Source organism: Gavia stellata, chromosome 2 (genome assembly GCF_030936135.1).
Source record: "Gavia stellata isolate bGavSte3 chromosome 2, bGavSte3.hap2, whole genome shotgun sequence".
NCBI lineage: Eukaryota > Metazoa > Chordata > Aves > Gaviiformes > Gaviidae > Gavia > Gavia stellata.
The window spans coordinates 58656601-58676992 of record NC_082595.1 but is presented as its reverse complement, the minus strand read 5'-3'; the positions used below and the strand labels follow the sequence as shown (position 1 = coordinate 58676992).

Below are 20392 nucleotides of genomic sequence, written 5' to 3'. Positions count from 1 at the left end.
GTGAGGCACTCCTCTACCTGTGCATTGAACAACTTCATGGGTTAAAAGCCAAATCAAGTGCAAACTTGAGGTTCTAGCTCTTAGCAGTGTGCTAAAATAAAATATGTAAAAAAAAACCTGCAACACTTTTTGGTTTGACTTATTACTCCAAAAGTATTTTAATTTGTTTTTAAAAGCAAACAGGCAAAAATCTAGAATGTTCTGTGTCACTTGTCTAAAATGAAAATGCTTCATGTTTGTTCAAATTCTTGTTTTATTTTCACATATCACTGTTGCATACCCTTCTGTGGCAATACGAGGGGCCCTTTCCTTTTTTAAGTAAACTCTTATAACCTTTTCCTAAATAGGCAAATGGCTGCTACTGCATAGTTGGGACAAAACACAACTGACAAAGTCAGCTTACACAGCCTTAGGAAAATAAACCCGAAGTTTAAGGAAAGTAAAATAGATTAAGGTGCTGATGATTCAAAGTTAACTCGGAGGGATGCTCCATTGTATCATAATGCTGCCCTCTTAAGGACAAAGAAGGCAAGGAGCTGGAGTTCCTGCCTTGCTCAGAGGCCTACAACTTCTGTGTGGCAGCTAAGATTTATTTTAAGTATTTTGTCATGGTTCTCGCACCTTTATATATGTTACTGGCCTCTGTTACGTTCCTTTTGCTCTCCGGGGCATATTAGTACTCATGTGCACTAAAACTACGGGGTGGTAGGAGCCTCTTCTGCATGGAAAACAGGCATGAGGCACGATGACAAGCAAAATGCCCCCTAACATGTCTATAAAAGGCTTTGACGCATCAGATCTCACACTTCACACGTGTTTCCTGCAGGTTGCTAAACGCGAGGCACTGGGCGGCTGTGGGGTCAGGGGTGGGGGGGACTCCCCCAGACAGCTTTTCAGCGCTGGCCCCGGCCTGAGGGATGGTGCAGCTGAAGGAGGGGAGGCACACCACAAGCAATTATGTCTCCTTCAGCGTGACCAGTTAGAAATTTCCCCTGATAAGAAAATTTTTCCCAGTGGATTATTACCACATATATACAATAGAAAAGTAATTACTGTGATGCATAAATTAACCATGGAGAGACCTCAAATATCAGTTACGACCTGATAGCCCAAAAGCTTGACCTCGGTTATGTGGACATCTCTGAATGGCTCATGGTACCATCAAACTTGAAAGACAGAGCTGAAAAAGCAATATGAAAGGATGCTGTTAACACATTAAGGTAGTTCAATTGTTATGGAGAATTTCAATTAAAGGCAGCTCCTTTCTGAGGAAGACCCTAGAGTGGGATGTCAGTATGTTTAAAGGATTCCTCTGAAAGGAAGAAACTGAGAGACAAAGCAATGCTTGTAAGACAAAAGAAAAAGAAATAAATTTTGGGGGTTGTGTGCTGAAAGCAAACTGCCGAGACTTTCCTGTTACCAGGTTTGCGCTGTGAATACTGAAGATGAAGGTGATATTCTCTCATTTATCTTCTCTTTTCCCAGAACCGAAAACCAATTCTCTTCATCATTTTCTATATTTCTTGTTGTCATAGTTCTAACCTAATCTTCTGCTTCATGCACTTAAAATTTAACTTGCTGAATCTCTCCATTGGCAAGTATTGTTCCTCACACAAAGTGGTTTAAGATTAAATAGGATTAGTACTTTTGTGCTGTAAATTCAAAGACGGCTTGTCATTACTGCCAATATAACTGCACAGCACTCAGAAAATCTGGTTGTTCAAGATTAAATTCAGTTGACAGTGAATACAGTGACCAGGGGTTTGGACTAGATGATCTTTAAAGGTCCCTTCCAACCCAAACCTTCCTATGATTCTATCAATGAATATATGATTTCTGATATCTGTCTAGATGTTTCAGTACTGTGTTAAGCTGGTTTTGTGGTGAGTTTTCATATAAAGTGTTTCACAGGCATAGCAAGCAAAGTTATAAATTTAAAATGCCATAATCCAATCACAATTTTGGAAGCTACATGAGTCCTTTGGGGAGAAAAAAAAGTCATTCTGGAATAAGAGACCTGTACTGATATAATCTGCAAGTCAGACAAACTTTAAGTTAATGTGAGGATAGTGTGAAACAGCAGCCGTGGATGAACTCTTGGACATACTGAAATCAATCAAAATTGTGGCCATTGACTTCATTGGGGCAGGAATTTGCTCCATGTTTCCTAAAATGAGCAGCTTTAGGAAGATAAAATGTCTTGTGCTCAGAGTTCCCAGGCTGCTGCCTCATCTTCATAGTTGTGATCCCTGTTGTGTGTGAGACCCTGGATGAATCTCTTTCTATATGCTCAGGTTTCACACCTGTTAATTTGGAAAATACATGCATATATGTATTTATTTAACATATATCTGAAACATATGTATGTATCATTATGTATATCTAATTTATGGTGTGTGTATATATATAATGTATAGTGTATACAATATGTGGCATGCATATAGATACACATAGATAACAGCATTAGAAAGTGTATTAATGTCTGTGGGAGGTACTGAGAGCCTTTGAAAGAAGCTGCTATACAGTGGTCTCAGGTAAAACAATGCAATCCATTTCTTTCTTGCTCTGACACCTTAAGTGCTCATCCTGTCCTACTATTAGCATTAGTGAATTTTATTCCTAATTTCCATGTATTTTCCTGTCTAGTCCATTTTCTAATCTAATACTGAACTTCTCTGTAGAATTTTTACACATATGTGATAGGTCATGTTATTTAAATTTCTCTCATCTGTGTCCACCTGAGCATAGCAAACTGAATTTTAGTACGCAAGTACATTGTATCTCATTCAACTATTTGAATGTGTTTCCAAAACACATTTCACTCTGGAATGCCAAATTATCATTAAGCCATCCTGCAAAAATCAAATCATAATTTGATATAATCAAAACATAATTATTTTTATATAATCAAAACTGCTGCTCTGCACTGCTGCTATGGTTATGCACCCCAGCTTACCCACCTGCAAAGCACAACACTTACAGCTGTGCACAGGAAGGCAACTCTGGAAAATATGGCTTGCATTAAATGTTCGATAACAATTGCTCTCAATTCAAATACTTTTTATATTATTCTATTTATAGGCATACAAGAATTTTTAAAAATTGTATTTATTTGCAGAGTAATTGAACTAGAATTTTTCATCTTCTGTGAATCAAAACAAAGTGTTGCTGGTGTCATTGATCTAAAGAGAGAAAAGAATTGCAGAGGGGAATGAGGAGGTCCTTCAAACCAGGCTGTCAAGCCCAGCTATTTAAGCATCCTGAGTCTGGCCTTAACTAGACACTATATTCAAGTTCAACCCCAGGGAACAGAATTAAGTCAATGCAACTCTCACCTGTTTACTTTTCTCCAAACACGGTACTTCCTTTCAAACAGCACTTTCTTTCTAATGGCACTGCAGTGATACTTGTTGGGCAGGTACCTACCAAAATACCCATTTGATTATGTTCTCTGGAGGCAGACTGTACTGTTCCTAATGTTATTCTTTTTTTGGTTGCTAAAGCTGACACGAAATTAAAAGGCAGTTACCTCTGGGGTTTTGGTTTTCTAACAGCTACATATGTACAGTGTTGCTTACTTTATAATGTTGCTTACACCCTACAGGGACTTTGATAACGAGGCAGTAGTAGTGTTAGTCTCCCTACACATGAAGACTCTCTCTAGCAGGGCCCTCACGGTGTGGCGTTGGCTGACGGCCCTCGCACTAACCGAGGCTGACCCTGTTCTTCCCTCCCACCTGCGCCCTGCTCACCAGGTCTCGGCAAAGCACCCTCCGGGTGACCTGCCTTTGCGGAGAACGCACTCGCACTTCTGGCGAACTGCGGCTAGGGCTGGGCCCAGCAGGAGCCCCTCCGTTTCCACGCCTGTTCCCGAACTCACAAAGCCTCGGCGGGAAACGCATTTTTTAAATCCGAGCGCTTGAACACGCCCCCGGCCAGCTGCCATGCGCTCGCCCTGCCAAACCCCCGGTTTACTGCCCGGGGCTCTGCCGCCAAGATTCCCCTGGAAGCGACGGCCCGCTTGGCGGGGGGCGATGTGCTCGCCCCGAGCTCCGGGCCCGGCCCCTGGGCCGGCCCGGGGCCCCGCGCAGGTGAGGGCGGCCCCGCTGGGGCGGGGCGGGGCGGGGCGAGGGCGGGGGGGATCCGGCCGCGCTGCGCCGCCCCGCGGGAAGCGCCGCCCGCGCCCCTTCCTCCTCCTCCTCCTCCTCCGCCCGCCTCCCCGCGGCGGTGGCGGCTCGGCGATGCAGCAACACTTCTCCCTGTCCGACTGCGACGTGATGGGCTTCGACCTGGACCACACGGTCTGCCGGTACCACCTCCCGCAGAGCGCGCGGGTGAGTGCGGGCCGGGCTGGCACGGCACGGCGCGGCACGGCACGGCCTGGGAGCCGCGGGCCAAGGGCCCCCAGCTCCCCTCCCCTCCCCTCCGCTCCGCTCCGCTCCGCCCCGCTCGCCGCCGCCTGTCCTAGCGAAAGGGAAAGTGCCGGGGAGCGGGGCGGCGTGGGGCGGGCGGCCGGTCCCGGGGGGCGCGGGGGCCAGGACCCCCGCTGCGGGGGCAGCGAGCCTCGAGGCTGCTGGCTCGGGTACCCCTGGGGAAACCTAAAAAGAGAAGAGGAGAGAGACACAAGTGCCTGTCTCGCCGGCCGCTTCCTCAGCAGGCCTCTGCCCGAGCAAAGGGGACAGCCATGTCTCCTGTAGCGGCGCTGAGAAAAAGGTAGAGCCCCCCTCCCCCCCCCCCCCCCCGCCAGATCTAGAGATGCCGCAGACAGACTTAGGAGTCCGCAGCACTTTCGACAGGCGGCCTTAAAATGGTGCTTAAAATAAACCGCCGAGCTTAAGGGCGCTCAGCATCTCTGACTTAGCCTTGGTGTCCCTTACGGAGGGGAACTACTGCCATGCGCTGTGCCTTCCCGCCCTTCGCACTAGTTTTTTTTTCCGACTGGCACTTTTAAAACTCCCTGATAGTCTTTCCCTGACTCGTCCTTCATTGTTGATGTCAGGACTTTGCCGCGCAGCTGTCTCGTGTCACGGGTGCTCATGGTGTCTCCATCCCCCCTTTTATTTGCCTCAATTCACCTAAGTACATTTTGCACTGCATGGGATTCCTACGCTGATTGCAAGATAACTTTACAATTTGGTATAGAAACAAATGTTTATGAGGTGTCCTATTTATCAATACGTATGGTTCGGTGTGTCCTGTTTTGAAAAACTGCATTGCTTCCTTTAGCTGTGAGTGACTTTCTGTAGAGAGGCATCCTTCTTACAAAAGATGGATCAATAGTGCAAGTTATAAAATGTATGTGCTCTTAAGTTCCTGCTGGGAACTATACAACTCTAGGCTTACCTTCCATGCTCTTTCTGTCATGCCACACACATCATATCTTGCACAGGTACATTCTTCCTGGTAAGAATTTTGTCTGATGGAAGCAGATGTTAGGCAATTGATAACTAGAAGAGTTTAAATAAAAACAACCAACAAACAAAAGAAAAAAAAATTACTAACCTTAGTTCACTCTTCATCCTCTCACAGCACACAGAGACAGCCTGACACATGCCCATTGCATGCTTCCTTATCTATCTGAAATAAAAAAACCCTTTAAAAATGCTGACAGGCAGAGCTGAAGATGCAGCTAGTTCTTACTCTTTCAGTGTTGACCTTCATATTAGTTTTTCTCAGACATTATTCATATTCAGTCCAAGAGCAGCTTTTGTAATTAGGAAAAAAAGGCCAGGGAACAGCTTTAATGAAAGAACCATGAGAAAAAGGGAGCAATTACTGTGTTTGCATGGTCTTTAAGGACCTGGTAGCATCTACATAGATCTTCTTGTACAACTTTACCAGCACATTGCATTAATAAATTGCTGACTGTTGTACCAGGCTTTAACAGTGTTCTTTCTGAGCTTACAAATAGTAACAGTTTACTTAGCAGTTGCCTGTTTCCTTCAAAATATGTTCCTTCGGGTACTTTTAAAATGTCCCCTAAGGGTAGTTGTTTATTGGTTTGGAAGCTGCTTGTTGAGTCTTGGTAGCTGTGACATTTAAAATTAAAAAAACAAAACAAAGATTGAGGAGGGGGAAGTAGTGACTAGTCTTAAGTACTTATCATCTTGGTTTCCCTACAGTCTTGAAGGACAGGGGCAATAAGGGAGAATGCTGTAAACTTGGCTGTGCTGGACATGTTGCACCAGAACTATTGTGTGAGCATCTTGAGCAGTTTTCCAGCCATGACAGAAATAACCTCGGGCACTATTTCCCAATAGCAGAGGCAGTGGGGCAGGGCTCCTAGCTCCCTGGTTTGATTTTGCTTAGGAGGCATCTTGCCGCTTTCCAGTGAAGCAATATCTTTGGTCTCACTTAATCAATATAATTCTTTTTTTTTTTTTTCATTTGTAGCTCATATATGATAGTTTTGCCCAGTATCTGGTAACAGAAAAGGGTTATGACAAAGACTTGCTGACTCTGCCTCCAGATAGCTTAGACTTCTGGTGAGTATGTTGAAAATAACAGAAACTTCCTTCATAACTTCCTTTATGCTGTAACTTTTAGAAAGCTTGGAAAACAGCTTCTCTTATTAGGTGGTTGTTGTTATGACTGTCAAGCCCAACAGATAAATCCAAAATTACAGTTTTAAATACTTGCTTGAACTAGTGTTTGTAATGAGATACTTCTAATGTGGTATTTTGAAGGGAGAACTGAGTATCCAAACTTGCATGGTCTGTACTTCTAGCTGTCTAGACACACGCATTTTAGTCTGATTTGCTCTTATTTTATATATCTCCTTTGTCCTCTACCTTCAATTCAACTGGTAAATCCAGTAACCATCAGAATTTAGTCATTTTTCTTTCCACAGATGTGTGTTTGTGTGAGGCATAGTAATCCCAACAGCCTTCTGAGGAACCAAGGAAAGGTGACATGCCAGGACGTAGCCTTTGGGTGGCAGATCAGGCACAAAGCTGTGATGCAAAAGGCTGAAATGCAAGTTGCTGCTCTGAGCTCAGTGGTCTTGGAGAAGGAGCTTGAATGTGAATCTCTGATCTTCCAACTTTATAGGTTATTATCTAGACCAGGGGGGTGGGGGCTTGAAGGCCAGGTTATCACTAATTTTTTAGGAGACACACAGATTTCTCATCTTTTGAGGCCTCTGAAGCATGAAATCCTTTGTTAAGATCTAGACACCTTGGCCTCGGTCTCTTATTGGGATCTGCAAGCCCACGGTACTGGTAGCCGCGTGTCAGTGCTACTCACCCACGTGTCATTTGTGAAAGGCTGGGGTCTGCTTGCTGCCTTTGTGGCGTATCTTCTTTTCTTTGGGTGCCTTATAACAGAGGATGAAGGTGGCATTACTTTTTTCAGCCTTGTTTATTCATTATTATTCTAGCCACTGAACTCTGAATTAATTTTTCAAACAACCTAAGGGAACATAGATTCAATTATCTGTAAGGTGCAGATTTACTATGATAGTTAGGAACCCTTGTTGTATGTCTGTCCTACGCTGTCAACTCTTCACCTTGTTAGTGCTGGCTAGCATGGCAATGCTTCTCCTTCACGTGCTCCTTAGATACTCAGTTGCCTCATGTAGAATGATGTTCTACCCCTCTCTCCCTTAATACTTGGTGTTATCAGTCTAGTAATAATAAGCAGGGGAGTTGCCACCAAGAAAAATTATATTTCTTTAATAGAAGTGGCTTAAATATCACATTTCTTAGTTGTATATGTTTGGACCTTAATGCTCCAACCTTATCTATATGAATAGTCACTGAACTCACTGAACAATGGAACTGGATTTATTTAGTAGGAATTTGCCATGTAAGTGAAATCCATTCCTCATTGTAGTAATATGTATTTGCATATATAGAGCATTGTTCAAACATGGAAGTATTTGAAGGGTTGTGATTTTGCTGCTTTTGTGTAGCATCATCGTATAGCTTCTGTAACTGCATTTCACTATTCTGATATATAACAAGGCATTCCTCTGAAAAAATTAATTGTTTGTTTCTTCCTTAAAATAAAATTATTCTTAGTTGTAAAGGCTTGGTATTGGACACTGAAGAAGGAAACTTCCTGAAACTTGCAGAAGATGGAACAGTTTTAAGGTAATATTGACAATAAGTTTATATTGTTAAACAAACACGAAAATTTTATCCTCTTTCTGAAAGTCATCTCTCAGTTTTATTAAATATTTAAAATACTCATTTCAGCATACATTCATTTATTAGATATAAAAGTTTAAATACTCTTTAGTAATGTGGTGCTCAGTTTCTCTTAATGTTACATAGCAGTCTTTTTGTAATATATCCATGTTAGCTGCTAGTAAATAATACCTCATTTTTAATAAAAGTCTAAGACTCTGAGGGCATACTGATCTTGAAAGTAAATTAACTTTTTCAGTGGTTACCAATGTACTCTCTGTCCAGGGTAAGGTTTTTCTTTGAATTGTGAGTAACCTGACTTAGTCAGTGCTAATGACTAATGATAATGACAGGAGCACTATAATCTTTGTACCATACACATTCAACATTCTGCAGGCTTACAACATAGAAGTTAAATATCCTGAGGTAAATTAAACACAGAAACTGACACATTCGCTTTCAAAATTCTCGGTTTTTTCCTCTTAAAAGTTGTATTTTGCCTTCAGTTATCATTTCAGTACATCCTTAGTTCCTCTTTCCCTCTTTTTTTTTTGAAACAGAGAAGTCTGCTATTTTGAATCACAGATCTGAAAAGTAAATACATCTTAAGTATGTCAACCCCAGTCCCATTTCCCCCTTACTTTTTTCCAGAATGAAAATCTGTGTAATTTAGTACTCAAGATAGACTCTACTTTTTTTTCTGATAGCATGTGGGAGAAGGAGCTTGAAGATGCTAGGGAAAATCAGATCTCATTGAAAGAAGGGAAGAAATACCTGTGAGTCTCTGCTGTGCATCCCAAAATTCATTTAGTACCATGAATTTCGGAGTACTAAATGCAGAATTCGAGACTGGAGGATATACAACAGTAAAGGGAAGAGTGATACAGGATTACTTCTCCTAGAATTGCCTGCATTTGCTTCAAAACTGGAGCCTGCATTCTTTTGGAGCCCAATTTTATGGTCAAGCTGGTTGATTTTTTTAATTCCTAAAAAGGCTTGTGCATACTTCTGTATGAAAAAGCTGCTTTGCAGGGCTCAAACTAGCACTTTTTCATAGTTCTGTCCCGCACTCTGTGAATGTTACCAGGCTTCAGAATGGTGTATAGGCTTTCTGTTTTATTGTGTAGTGTATATTGATAGTTCAAGTATAGTGAGTGTCCTCACACAATTGAGAACATTCGAGCAATACAGAGTGATTGTGTTAGCAGGTGAGGCACAGCAGCCGTGCCCCCAGCCAACCAAACCTCTGTAGACGGGCTTTTATCAAGGACTGTAATGTATATGATAAAAGCTTAGGTCCTGGGAAACTTCTAAATTATAAAGAGGGTTACTTCTGATCAACTTGCATGCACCTCAGTATTCAGTTGCAATGTATTACTTTGCACTAGGAGTAGTTTGGCTGTTTTCAACCTTTTTCTTTTTCTTTTTTTTTAATATATAAATAATTTAATGCATCAAATAGGGCAAGCCATGGTACAAAGAGCATGACATATGAAGAGATCCTGGAGACGTATGGAAGGAAGGAGTGGAAGCATTTTAATACAGTCAGTGGAATGGTTTCCCGCTCAGGTAGCTGTACCTTAGTGTGTCCTCTTCTTTCAAATTGCTCTGGCCCCTTCAGTGCCTTATACTATTAGTTCTTACCACAAATACTTAAAAATATTTGAGCTGAGAATTACTGGAATAGGTAGATATTTTGGGGGCGATTGGGGTTTTTTTTTATATTTTCAACTTCTAATACTAGAGTTCAACTTAAATTTAGGTCACCAGTGATGAGACAAATGAGCTGACATTATAGACATGTTTTGGTTATAGAGGTGGGCACATTGTTGCTTGATGAAGTAGGCTGAGATTACCAGCCTATCTCATTTAGGGCATATTTGGTAAATCCTAAATTTTTCTTAATCGTTGACTCATGACCATCAGTGCTGTTACTGGAGGCCTAGGTGCAGGTGCAAAGAACAGAGCAGGTCTGGAAACAAAACTTCTTATCCTGCAATTGAAGTTTCTTGGATTTAAGATGGGAGTCACTTTGAAGGCACTGTGGCTAGGTTTGTGTTCTTGCTAGCCGCTCTGTGCTTCCTCTCCATTTTACTTTGATCTTGGCACTTGTGAGTAATACACATAATGTGCTCAGTTAAGTTGCATTGTCCTATGTAATCAAGATATTTTCCTTGAGATTTTGCTTACATAAACTTGCTTGTGATGCTTATTCTAAACCGCAGGTAATCATTTGCAACAAGGTGGAAGAGAAAGGTTTCCTTTGGTCATATAGCAAAGGTGTCTGTCTTATTCACTGAAAAGTGTACTTGGTCTCTCTTACCAATGTTAATCCCTGTTTTGCTGACTTGTTCTTTAATATACCTGAGAGACTGCACAGACAAGATCATGAATACAAAAAATATCACTGGTTGAGTCATTTCACTCCTAGGAAGGAGTTGTTGAACATGAAATGTCCCCCTCAGTCTGGGGGGACATTTGCACCCTCCTGATTTTGTTCTGTTTCGGGCGCTCACGTAATAATGTGGGCATACTTCCCCTTGGGCTAGGGCGCTGTCTGCAGCGTATGTGTGCAAAGGACAAGACTATATGTAAGACCTGTCCAAATATTTCTGAAACAACTTCTCAAACCCTTTCTTTGTGTTTCCAGGCTAGGGAAATAGATATTTTTGAAGAGTTGAGTGATACTGTCCTGACTCTTAAAACTCATGGTTCACCCCCATCTCTTCCATCTTAACTTTTAGAACCTTAAAATGTATTTTTAAAATCTCACTGCCTTGATATAGGTGAACAACTTTCAGTTAACAGTTGTGAGAATGAGAAATGGGAATAAAGGCTAACAGATTGGGAAGCAGATGATGTTTATTACCAGTAAAATCCAAATAGGAGCTTATACTATTATTTAAATGTATATTTTTGTGATTAAAGCATACAATATGGATTAAAAAAAAAGTAGATTTTTTTTAATTTTTTTTTTCCAGCTAAATACTATTTGTATGATAATTATTTTGACCTGCCAGGAGCTCTCTTGTGTGCAAGGGTTGTGGACAGCTTAGATCAGGTAAGAACTGGATTGTTTGAAACTAAATATTTCATTATCTTTCTCTTCCCCCACCACACTTCTTGCATGCATTATTAAATGCATAGAAATAGTGTGTTGAACAACATCAAGGTCTTTAGCTTTTTCCTTGTTTGGAATTTTTCATGACGGACTTAGTGTATTAAAGTTGTATTCCGGGCTAATTGTCAGCTACAAGGCATGTTCAAAATAAATGTACTTCCACCAGAGGGCACAAATAACTAGGATACAAATAGAAATGTGCTGTTTTCTCAAGTTTACTCTGTGACATGCAGAATATGGTTCTTAAAATCTCCTTTAAATGTTCTCGATGATACTTAAATTAAATCTAATGTAAGTCTTCTGAATAGCACAGTTTGCTCATTTGCAAAGTGTTAATGAGCTGAAAGCTTAATTCCATGCCTTTTTAAATTTGTTTTTGTCTTAAATATATTGATCTGTGTACACAGATGTAAATACACCTCTAGAATAGTATCAAATTATTTTTTTCTCTGCTAAACAATAAGTTAAATTCTCAAGGCAGAAAATATAATTGCTTGAACCTTTTTCAGTGCTTTTTAGATAGATAGAATGTCCTGAATCCTACCTTTGAAGTTTGATGCTAATTGATTTGGTTGTGTTAAAGAAGGTTTGAGTCTTTAACTTGTGTGCAGTTGTGGGTAGGAGGGGGTTCTTCTCATATAGTAAGTATATTGGTGTCAAAAGAGTACTGATGTAGTCTTCTGGCTAAAGATACCGAAGCACCACAGCACTGAAAATTGCAAATACTAAACTTTGTCTGCAGAGTAAAATTCAGAGCTGTGAGATGAATATCTGGGATCCCTTTGGGTATCAGCTGACTTGAGGCTTTAACCTCCATTTCAAAATAGCATGCTGAGTAGATTGCTGCCTAAGCCCAAGTGCTGTATGAAGAGTTAGCTAAAGCTATCTTATCAGGAAGCACTGAGGGCAGGTGCGCTGTAAGACTCTTAATTCTGTGCCTGATTAATCTCCTTCCTCTACTGTTCACAGCTTAGAACCCTGTCTCAGATGTGACACCTGTATTGTACTCATTTTATATTTAATTTAGACTTGGCACAAATCACCTACTTGAGAGAGAAAGCATGTCATAGCAGGTGTGTAATAAGTTTTCACATTCAGTTACTAGTTCACAAGCTGGAGCACTGACCCTGGACCAGTGCCATCTTCAGCCAGAGAGAATTAAACACGTGACGTTTCTCCAGAGAGCTACCAGAAGTGGGTTATGCCTCCTCTTTATCAGCTAGCAGTTCTTGAATATTTTACTGGATGTTGGACCAGTTTCAACAGGAGGGCTACAAGTAATTCCCTGGAAGGTTATCATCACCCAAATGAGAAAGATGCAAGGCAGGAGGTGGTAGGCCTCTCCAGCACTCATGCCTGCAAAATGCTGCATCCTAAGGGTTAGAAACCATCACATTTTCTTCTTCCACGTTTCTAAAAGGAAGTAGAGGCTTCTGTTTCCTGTTCTGGGAGCCTGTTTAGTAAGGGCTATTTTCTTAGCATTTCCAGACAACATTCTAGGATCAGGAAAGCTTTTTACTGGAAACAGATGGGAGAACTGCTAGGTTTTGATTCAAAATGGGTTTAGATGAGAGTTGGGTGCTCTATACTGTTAGGAATGAATCTGGTTTTGCTGTGTCCAGAGCCGGAACTCTTCTGTACTTTCAGACAAAGCAGAGGAGTTTCTTAGTGTTTTGGGTCTTCACATTAAAGCTCTACACAAAATAATTCTTTGTCTGATACTTCAGCAAATGAAATCACATTTGATAATAACTGCCAAAATCTTGGTGTACTGCATGGGCATACACACAGTTTTCTCTCTGCTTTCTGGGATTTGGCTTTTAACCTGCAGAGCCGGTGGATCATAAGCAGACTGTCATAGCGCTGGTCAGTCGTGCAGAAAAGGGCTTGTTTGTGTGACTTGCTGGTTGTGAAATTAATGGAGGAAGCTTCCTCTGGAAGCCTCCATGGCAGACTAGGCCTGAAACAGCAGTTTACTTCAGTACGTATAAACTACATGGTTTTGGTTAGCGATGTTAAGGGGTTTGTTGTGGGTTTTTTTTCAGTTTCTGAATGTTTCCCTCTCTTGAAAATGCTTTATGCTTGCAAAATGGGTCATTATTCAGGTATCAGTGCAGTGGTCAGGACACAGAGGGCAATGCCATGAAATCTGTCAACAGCTGCATTGGAATTTATCCTAATGTAGGTGTGGAAAGCCTGTAACAACACTGCAAAGATACTTTCCATGGTGTATAAACTCAAAAAGAATATACCACCTGCTTTACTACTGCTGGGTTACCTTGTAACTCTGAGCACCTCTTACAAGCTCAGTAGCTAATCCTCTGCTCTGTAATATTGGCTGGCTACGTAACTGCATCTGTTTAATTCAGCACTCTTAAAATTTGTGGAGTTTGAGAGTGCTGTGGGGCTCAGCTGGTTGAAAAGGTTTTCCTCTCCCTTGCCAAGATGCTGAAAGGGCGATTGAGGTCAGCTGGAGCCCTTCTGTGCCTGGGCAGCTTTCTAGGAACGGCGAGAGCCTGTTCACAAGTGCAGCTCGCCTTCCCCTGTCCTCCTGCCAGAGCTGGGGTTTGGCAGTCTTCAGAGTACTATGTAACGCAGTGCTGCTCAGCCTGGCTTCTGGATGAATGTTTTATATGGTGTTCGGGGTGGAGTTGTTGGCAGGAGGACATTACCTCTAAACCATAGCGACGGGTTTTGCCAGTTCGGAGGGTGGGAGCTGATATGAATGCCAGGCTGTAGATAATGTCAACTTGCAAATTAAGTACAGTATCTGGAGCTCTAGGCACTTCTTTTTCCCAAAGGTCAGTGGGATGGCTCATTCAGTGGGTTGCTGTTCTGCCTAATGCCCCCCTTTGCTGTATCGTCTTAGAGTTCCTCACAAATATGAAACCTTTTGCCTTTCCCCTTCCTCCCCCCACCCCCACCATAACCTTCTGAAGTAGGGAGATAACTTGTCCGCAGTTGCCCGAAGTTAAGCTGGATACTACTGAGTCCTGATGTGCCGAATCCTACTGCTAAGACTGTTTTACTCCAGATACTTTCATTTATTAATGGCATTCCAGTCACTGTTTCAATATGAAAGCTCGAAATAGCTGATACTTGATATAATGACTAGGTTCCTTTTGACACTTACAGCATGACGGTCAGAAAAAATATGACTTCTGGAAGGACATGGTGGCTGCTATCCAGCATAATTATAAAATATCAGCTTTTAAAGGTAAGTGGGTTCACTGAAAACTTACTATACTAGCTGAAAATATTACATGTGCTTGCCAGAGCAAATACATTTGCAAGTACACTGTAGGCTACTCAACACAGCTTTTACTTTTCAAGGTTACAAATAGTTGTATAGTAGACACTTGTTTATCCTGGGATAGAACATCTTTATCATTACTATTTCTATTTTATCTTCCTGAAACTGTTTTGCTATTGTTAATAACACTTGTGATGTGCTACTTCACTGAATTTAGAGGAAAAATGGTTTCTTACCATGGCTGGTATGGTAATGTGGACAACCTTGAACTGTATTTTGATTCTGTTCCTTACGTTCTTGTAATCATAAATAAAATCAGAAATGCATTGGGAAAAAAAAATGGAAGTACTAACTAATGTTTGATAATTTTCTTTAGCGCTTTAGTTTTGATTAGAATTCCTCATGTAGTATTGACACAATAGTGAGGAGATTGTTATTTCATTATAAACTTACTAAAAATTGCAGAGGAATTTTTTTTAATAATAGACTTCCTCCACCCAAAGCCAATCTTGTAATACTGTAATATAAATTAGAGTTGAAAAACATCTGGGATACCCCTCAGCTAGAAATTATTTTTCTTCTTTCACAGACTTAACTTCTGAGTTTCTATTAGGCATATAAAATAATAAGATGATAATAAAGATTAACCATCTCATGTGTGCACACAGTTAATTGAAATTATTTTTAACTATGGTTTTTTTGTAAAAAGATTATATGCAGCTCAGTTCAGAATTCTGTATCGTTTTGCTGACAGTATTTTCCAGCAGAATTAACTCTGTTAATGCAACATGCATTAGGCATGGGTGTAGTTTGGACCCTCTTAAAACTAACCTTTTGTTCACCAAAGCTGTACTACTTGCTGTATTCCTTTCAAATGTAATTGACAAAATGGTCTCAGAGAGGTTCCAAACAAAAATGGAAGTTGATGTCAGGATGCATAGTGTAAAAGACAGCAAGATATTCCTAAAATGTTTTATTTGTTGTTTTTACTGTGTTTCCATTGGAGCTTAGACTGTGATTGGTAGTTGAGAATTCCTCTAGGAATTCATTGATACATGAAATAAATGTAACCTTTGTTTTTGGCTGATATTAAACCAATCCTAATCAACTAACTATTTTTTTGGCATTTTTGTAAATTCTTTTTTCAAATCATGAAAGCTCTTTGTTTTAAAAGGTGCGGGTGATGCAGCATTTGGCATGATTTTGAAAGTGTTCTTTGGAAGTTAATTAGATCAAACAAAAAGTCAAAGTCTGATCTTTGAACTCATAAGTAATTGCCTGGTTTTATTTATATATGATTGTCTGCTTGTGTGTACATGTGTACATTTATGCATATACCTACCTATCAGGTACCTACCTGTGTATGTAAGTGTGGAATCTGCATACAAACAGATGTGTGGTATTACTTAAACCTTTCTAACTCCTATCAGAATTGGTACCTAATTTAATATACCTCGTTCTCTGTTATAAAAGTTATGAGGCACATGCACAACAGTCTTGAAAATATAAGAAAACATAGTAACTGATAGGCATGAGTTACTCTGGGTAAAGCTCTGTAAAATCAGAAGTGAAACAATACAGATTGTATACACTACTTAAATATTTTAATACATGGAAGTGCTATGCTCTTTCATGCATCACTTTGAAAGGCTTCATAGTGGTCTTATTTTCCTTTTAATAATATGGTCCTGTAGATAAAGCACTGAACAGGGAGTCAGAAGAACCAGAGATAATTTCTTCCTGTATCACTTACCTGTGATATTCCCATGGAGCGTCTCTTTTTGCTTCAGGTCCCTGCGTGAAATGAGAATAACGGTACTAATCTTCTGTCACAAGATTGTGCCGAAGAGATTTTTTTTTTTTTTTTTTTTTTTCCTCAGCTGCAAGCCTAACATAACTTCCTGAGGAAACTCCTAAACCTGGCTCCAGCCCAATGTCTACATACCAGGAAGCCCCACCGTCTTTCTTAACCCAGGACCTGCCCTGAAAACCACAGCCTCTTGACTTAACTCCATGCCCTTGATGCCTTGTAGAGGGTTTAACCCTTCAGAGAAAAGCAGTGCTCATTAGCAGTTAGTCAAGGTAAAATTTCAAAAGCAAACTTATTAAGTGGTCAGTTGAGGAGACGCAAAGTTCCCAAGTCAAAATGCCGTCTTAGTAGTGCCATTGTCAGTGATGGAGCAGAACGACTGACCTTTTTATTTTTTGAAATCCATAAATGTTTACAAATCACTTTGCTTTGTTGTCAGTATGCCCTTGTTTCTCTATGTCCCTTCTCTTTTTCACATGATTTCTTTGATCATAATCAGGTGTCTGGTGGATTTTGCTTTTCATTGTCTTAGCTATGGTAATTGCCTTAGATAATTGCTGTATGATATTTTTTTTGGATGGCTCTTTCAGATAGGCATGATTGTCCTGACTGAGCTTAATGGAGGGTATTAACCCACTCTTCTACTTGTAAGGAAATGAAGAACTGAGACTTGCAGAGAAAAAGTAAGAGGGTTCCAAAATAGTCTTGTGTTATACATATCTTCCTTTGTGAAGAATAACTCAAAAAAATTGGGGGAATCTATTAAACAATACTAGCAGAAGAGCATGATGTTGGATAGCAATAAACACAGATATTTGTATTTTTTAAATGGTCATTTCTTACCTAACAGTACCTGAAAGGACACCCTCTGCAATTGATATCCAAGTTGAGCATTAAATCACTTGAGAATCCTTTTTGTAAATCTTTAACTTACTACTGGAATATTTTGCAGCTTTAAGGTGTTTAACATTAGTTTGTATGTGTTTCATTTAGTGTATGTTCTATAAACATTCGTAAAGAGCAATTTTAAACGAAATGTCATGTGGCAATGTATTTTGCACTATATAAATATGTGGACAGAGGTCCACAACACATTATGGAAACAAAGTTTGATCTTCAGAGGACTAATGAGGGCTTGAAGTACTGTACAATTATTTCCATGTGAAAATTTTCAGATTGTGTGATTATTTTTTTTTGACAGAAAAATCAATAGTTTTTGTAGGAGGAAACTGCCTAATATAACTTCTTAAAGCAGAATTTTGTAAAATTTCTTCTCTTAAAGGCCGCTTTCTCTCTCTTGCACGATTGTCTTTCCCTATAATTTCCCTTACACTCCTGAAAACCATAGCAACTGTGGTTATATAGTGAAAATTATATATTTGTAATATTTTCAATCAGTTCATAAGATTATATTTCATTTTGGAAATAAAAAGATCATGGCTAATATGGCAGCAGAGACTTCATAAATTGCCCACAAAAAGGCTTGATGGGATCTGCTCTCAGGTTTCAAGGATACATCTGAGAAATTTGTCATTGACCACCTTTTACAAAAGGAAAATTATCAGAGAAAGGAAGTGCTAGACTTAAAACCTGCTTTTTTAGTAACTTGCATTTTGTCTTTTTTTATGTGATTGATCAGTATCCTGAAGTGGCATGTTGATGTATGAGAAGTGTTACTTTGGGGAGAAAAGCTTTGGTTCTTTCTAACTACTCCATCTTCTCCTCAAAAACACAGGCACACACATGCACACACAAAGAGGTTTTTGATCACAAGTTTGTTATTACCGTGTTGTCTTGGCAGAAGATAGTGGATCTAGATGTCTGTGTGCCAAAAAGAATGAATCCTCCAAACATTCTGCAAAACATTAGAAATTCCTCTAGTGATGAGAGATCACTATTTGTCTTAATTGTGAAAATGGCAACAAAGATAGAAGCAAACAAATTTGTTACACTTCTCTACTGGACTTTCCAGCTAAATACAGAAGGGATTATTTGGGTGCTTCGTGTGTTTGACCACTTAAGAACTACTGAAATTTGTCTTGGAAATCTTTTTGAAGCCTTTGGAAATGAGCTTTGTACTATTACAGGCTCTTACATTTTCATTTTAATCTCATATTAGATTTTCTTTCCTCTAATGCCCCTGATCCAGAAAATATGTGGTTTCTGAAGAGCTTTATCTTTAGGTAGGTTGCTGATCTTCATTCAGAGAAAATACTGAAAAACAGCATTAAAAATCTTACAGACCTTCTCAAGGTTCCCTCTAAATTGAAAATTCAAAGCTAAAACCAAAGTAGAAGTTCTGCTTGTGTCACAGTTTAGTGTGTAATCTCTAGCTTTTCAGTATTGCTTTCTTAATGGCTTAATCTGAACAATTATGAAAAGCCTTCAAAAACATGGGCTTGAGGTACCAAGCTGTAGACTTACTTGAAGTCCTGTGTGCTTATTTGAGGAATCAAGACATTTAAAGGACAAAGCCTGATTTAAAGTGGGTGGACGATAAGGATTGGTGAACCATGCTTTTAAGAATACTGTCTAGGCCCAGTTTCTTGTGCCAAGACTAGTTAATGGGAATCACGGGACAGTAATGTACTGCTGAGCACCGAGCATCTCCAACAATTTTAAACATGTGTTTTGGCATACATTTCAGAGGTAAAGCAATTAATCAGAAACTTTACAACTACTGAGCAGTATTTTCCACCTCCAATACCCCATCCCTTTATTTCTGAAACAAAAGGGCCAGATTGGTTGAATGTACTGTCAGCAGCACATGCTATGTTTAAACACTGGAAAGTGCTGTTGAACTAACGCAAGTAACTAACTGCATAAGAAAACATTTTTAGTGCAAAAAAGAGATAATTCTTAAGAGATCTGTAATTAATATTTGGCCTAAAACAGGAAGGTAGAAAAGTGGGGATAGATAATTCGGACTCAAGTGTCTTGCATTTTATTTTGGCTTGAAGGAAAAGATTTACAGGATTGCTACTTATAAATTGTGGTACTGTCTGCTGTATTATTTCCATACAAAAATTTGTGTGTGTTGTTTATAATAGTAGTACCAATTTGCTTGCCTAGGTCTACCTGGCTGCTAAAATAAGCAGATCTCATGTTACGTTCTCTATTTACGTACTTATTAGTTTACCAAAGTATAGCCTAAGCCACGGGCTTCCTTATCCAGCAACACTTAATAAGGTGAGAAAAAACACTTCTGCAAAGTTCCTTCTTGGTAATTCTTTACAGTTTCCAAAACATTATATGGTTTATATGATTATATGGTTCAACCTAAAGGTGTTATCACTTTTTTTAATTCCAACGCATTGTCAAGTACTTGGGAAATTGCTGATTTCAAATGTACACAATATAACAAGCCTCAGGTTCTGCTTTCATGAAGAAAAGGTGATATCACAAAACTTTTAAACAAGAGCGTATGTACTTTTAGTTCAAGTGATTAAAAACTTCTGTTTAACAAAATTAAGCTAAAAATAATGGTTTAATTTATAAGCTTTTGATGTATATGATACTTTTAAAGCACATGAATGGTAACTGTCATTCGAAGAAATGTATGACCAAACTATTATGGTTTGATAATTTATAAGCACTAATTTCAGTATTTCAATTTACTTTATACCATTAACTTTCTGTAGTGCTGTAACAGATTAATGTAGTGTCTAATGTTTGTGAGACATGAGTGTATGTAGATATAGTAAATATGATTATGTCTACTGACTAATTACTGTCATCATCTGACACATTCACCAGTTAAGTAGAATATAGTCCCAAAAGTATTGTGTTTTAAAGGCATGAACTGTTCAGGGAAAAACAGTGCAAAGATTGTCTCCAATTTTGGGGTGGTAAAGCTGTTGTGATTTTGTGAGTATCTGCATGCTTGTGAAGATATGCTCTTCTGGATTTGGTGATAGTTGTTTTACTGTACTCTGAACATTGTAGTTTTACAGAATGTTAGGACCTTAAAAAATACTGAACTAATTTGTTGCTGCAGATTACAAAATGCACTTCAAAGAAAGCTGAGTGGATTTCTAGGCTTGAAATCTGGTTGCTTTTTTGTACTGTGAAAGTTTTAG

General features: G+C 39.6%; 1 protein-coding gene across 1 annotated transcript in view; it reads left to right on the top strand.

Moving 5' to 3' along the window:
• The first annotated feature begins 4241 nt into the window (after nucleotides 1-4241).
• The window catches only part of NT5DC1 (5'-nucleotidase domain containing 1), a 153343-nt gene continuing 137192 nt past the window's right edge, over nucleotides 4242-20392 (top strand). Inside the window, exons 1-7 of the mRNA XM_059835534.1 lie at nucleotides 4242-4334; nucleotides 6394-6485; nucleotides 8022-8093; nucleotides 9592-9698; nucleotides 11111-11190; nucleotides 13663-13665; nucleotides 14386-14467. Coding sequence (XP_059691517.1) covers nucleotides 4242-4334; nucleotides 6394-6485; nucleotides 8022-8093; nucleotides 9592-9698; nucleotides 11111-11190; nucleotides 13663-13665; nucleotides 14386-14467 — 529 coding nt within the window. The remainder of the gene's footprint in view (nucleotides 4335-6393; nucleotides 6486-8021; nucleotides 8094-9591; nucleotides 9699-11110; nucleotides 11191-13662; nucleotides 13666-14385; nucleotides 14468-20392) is intronic.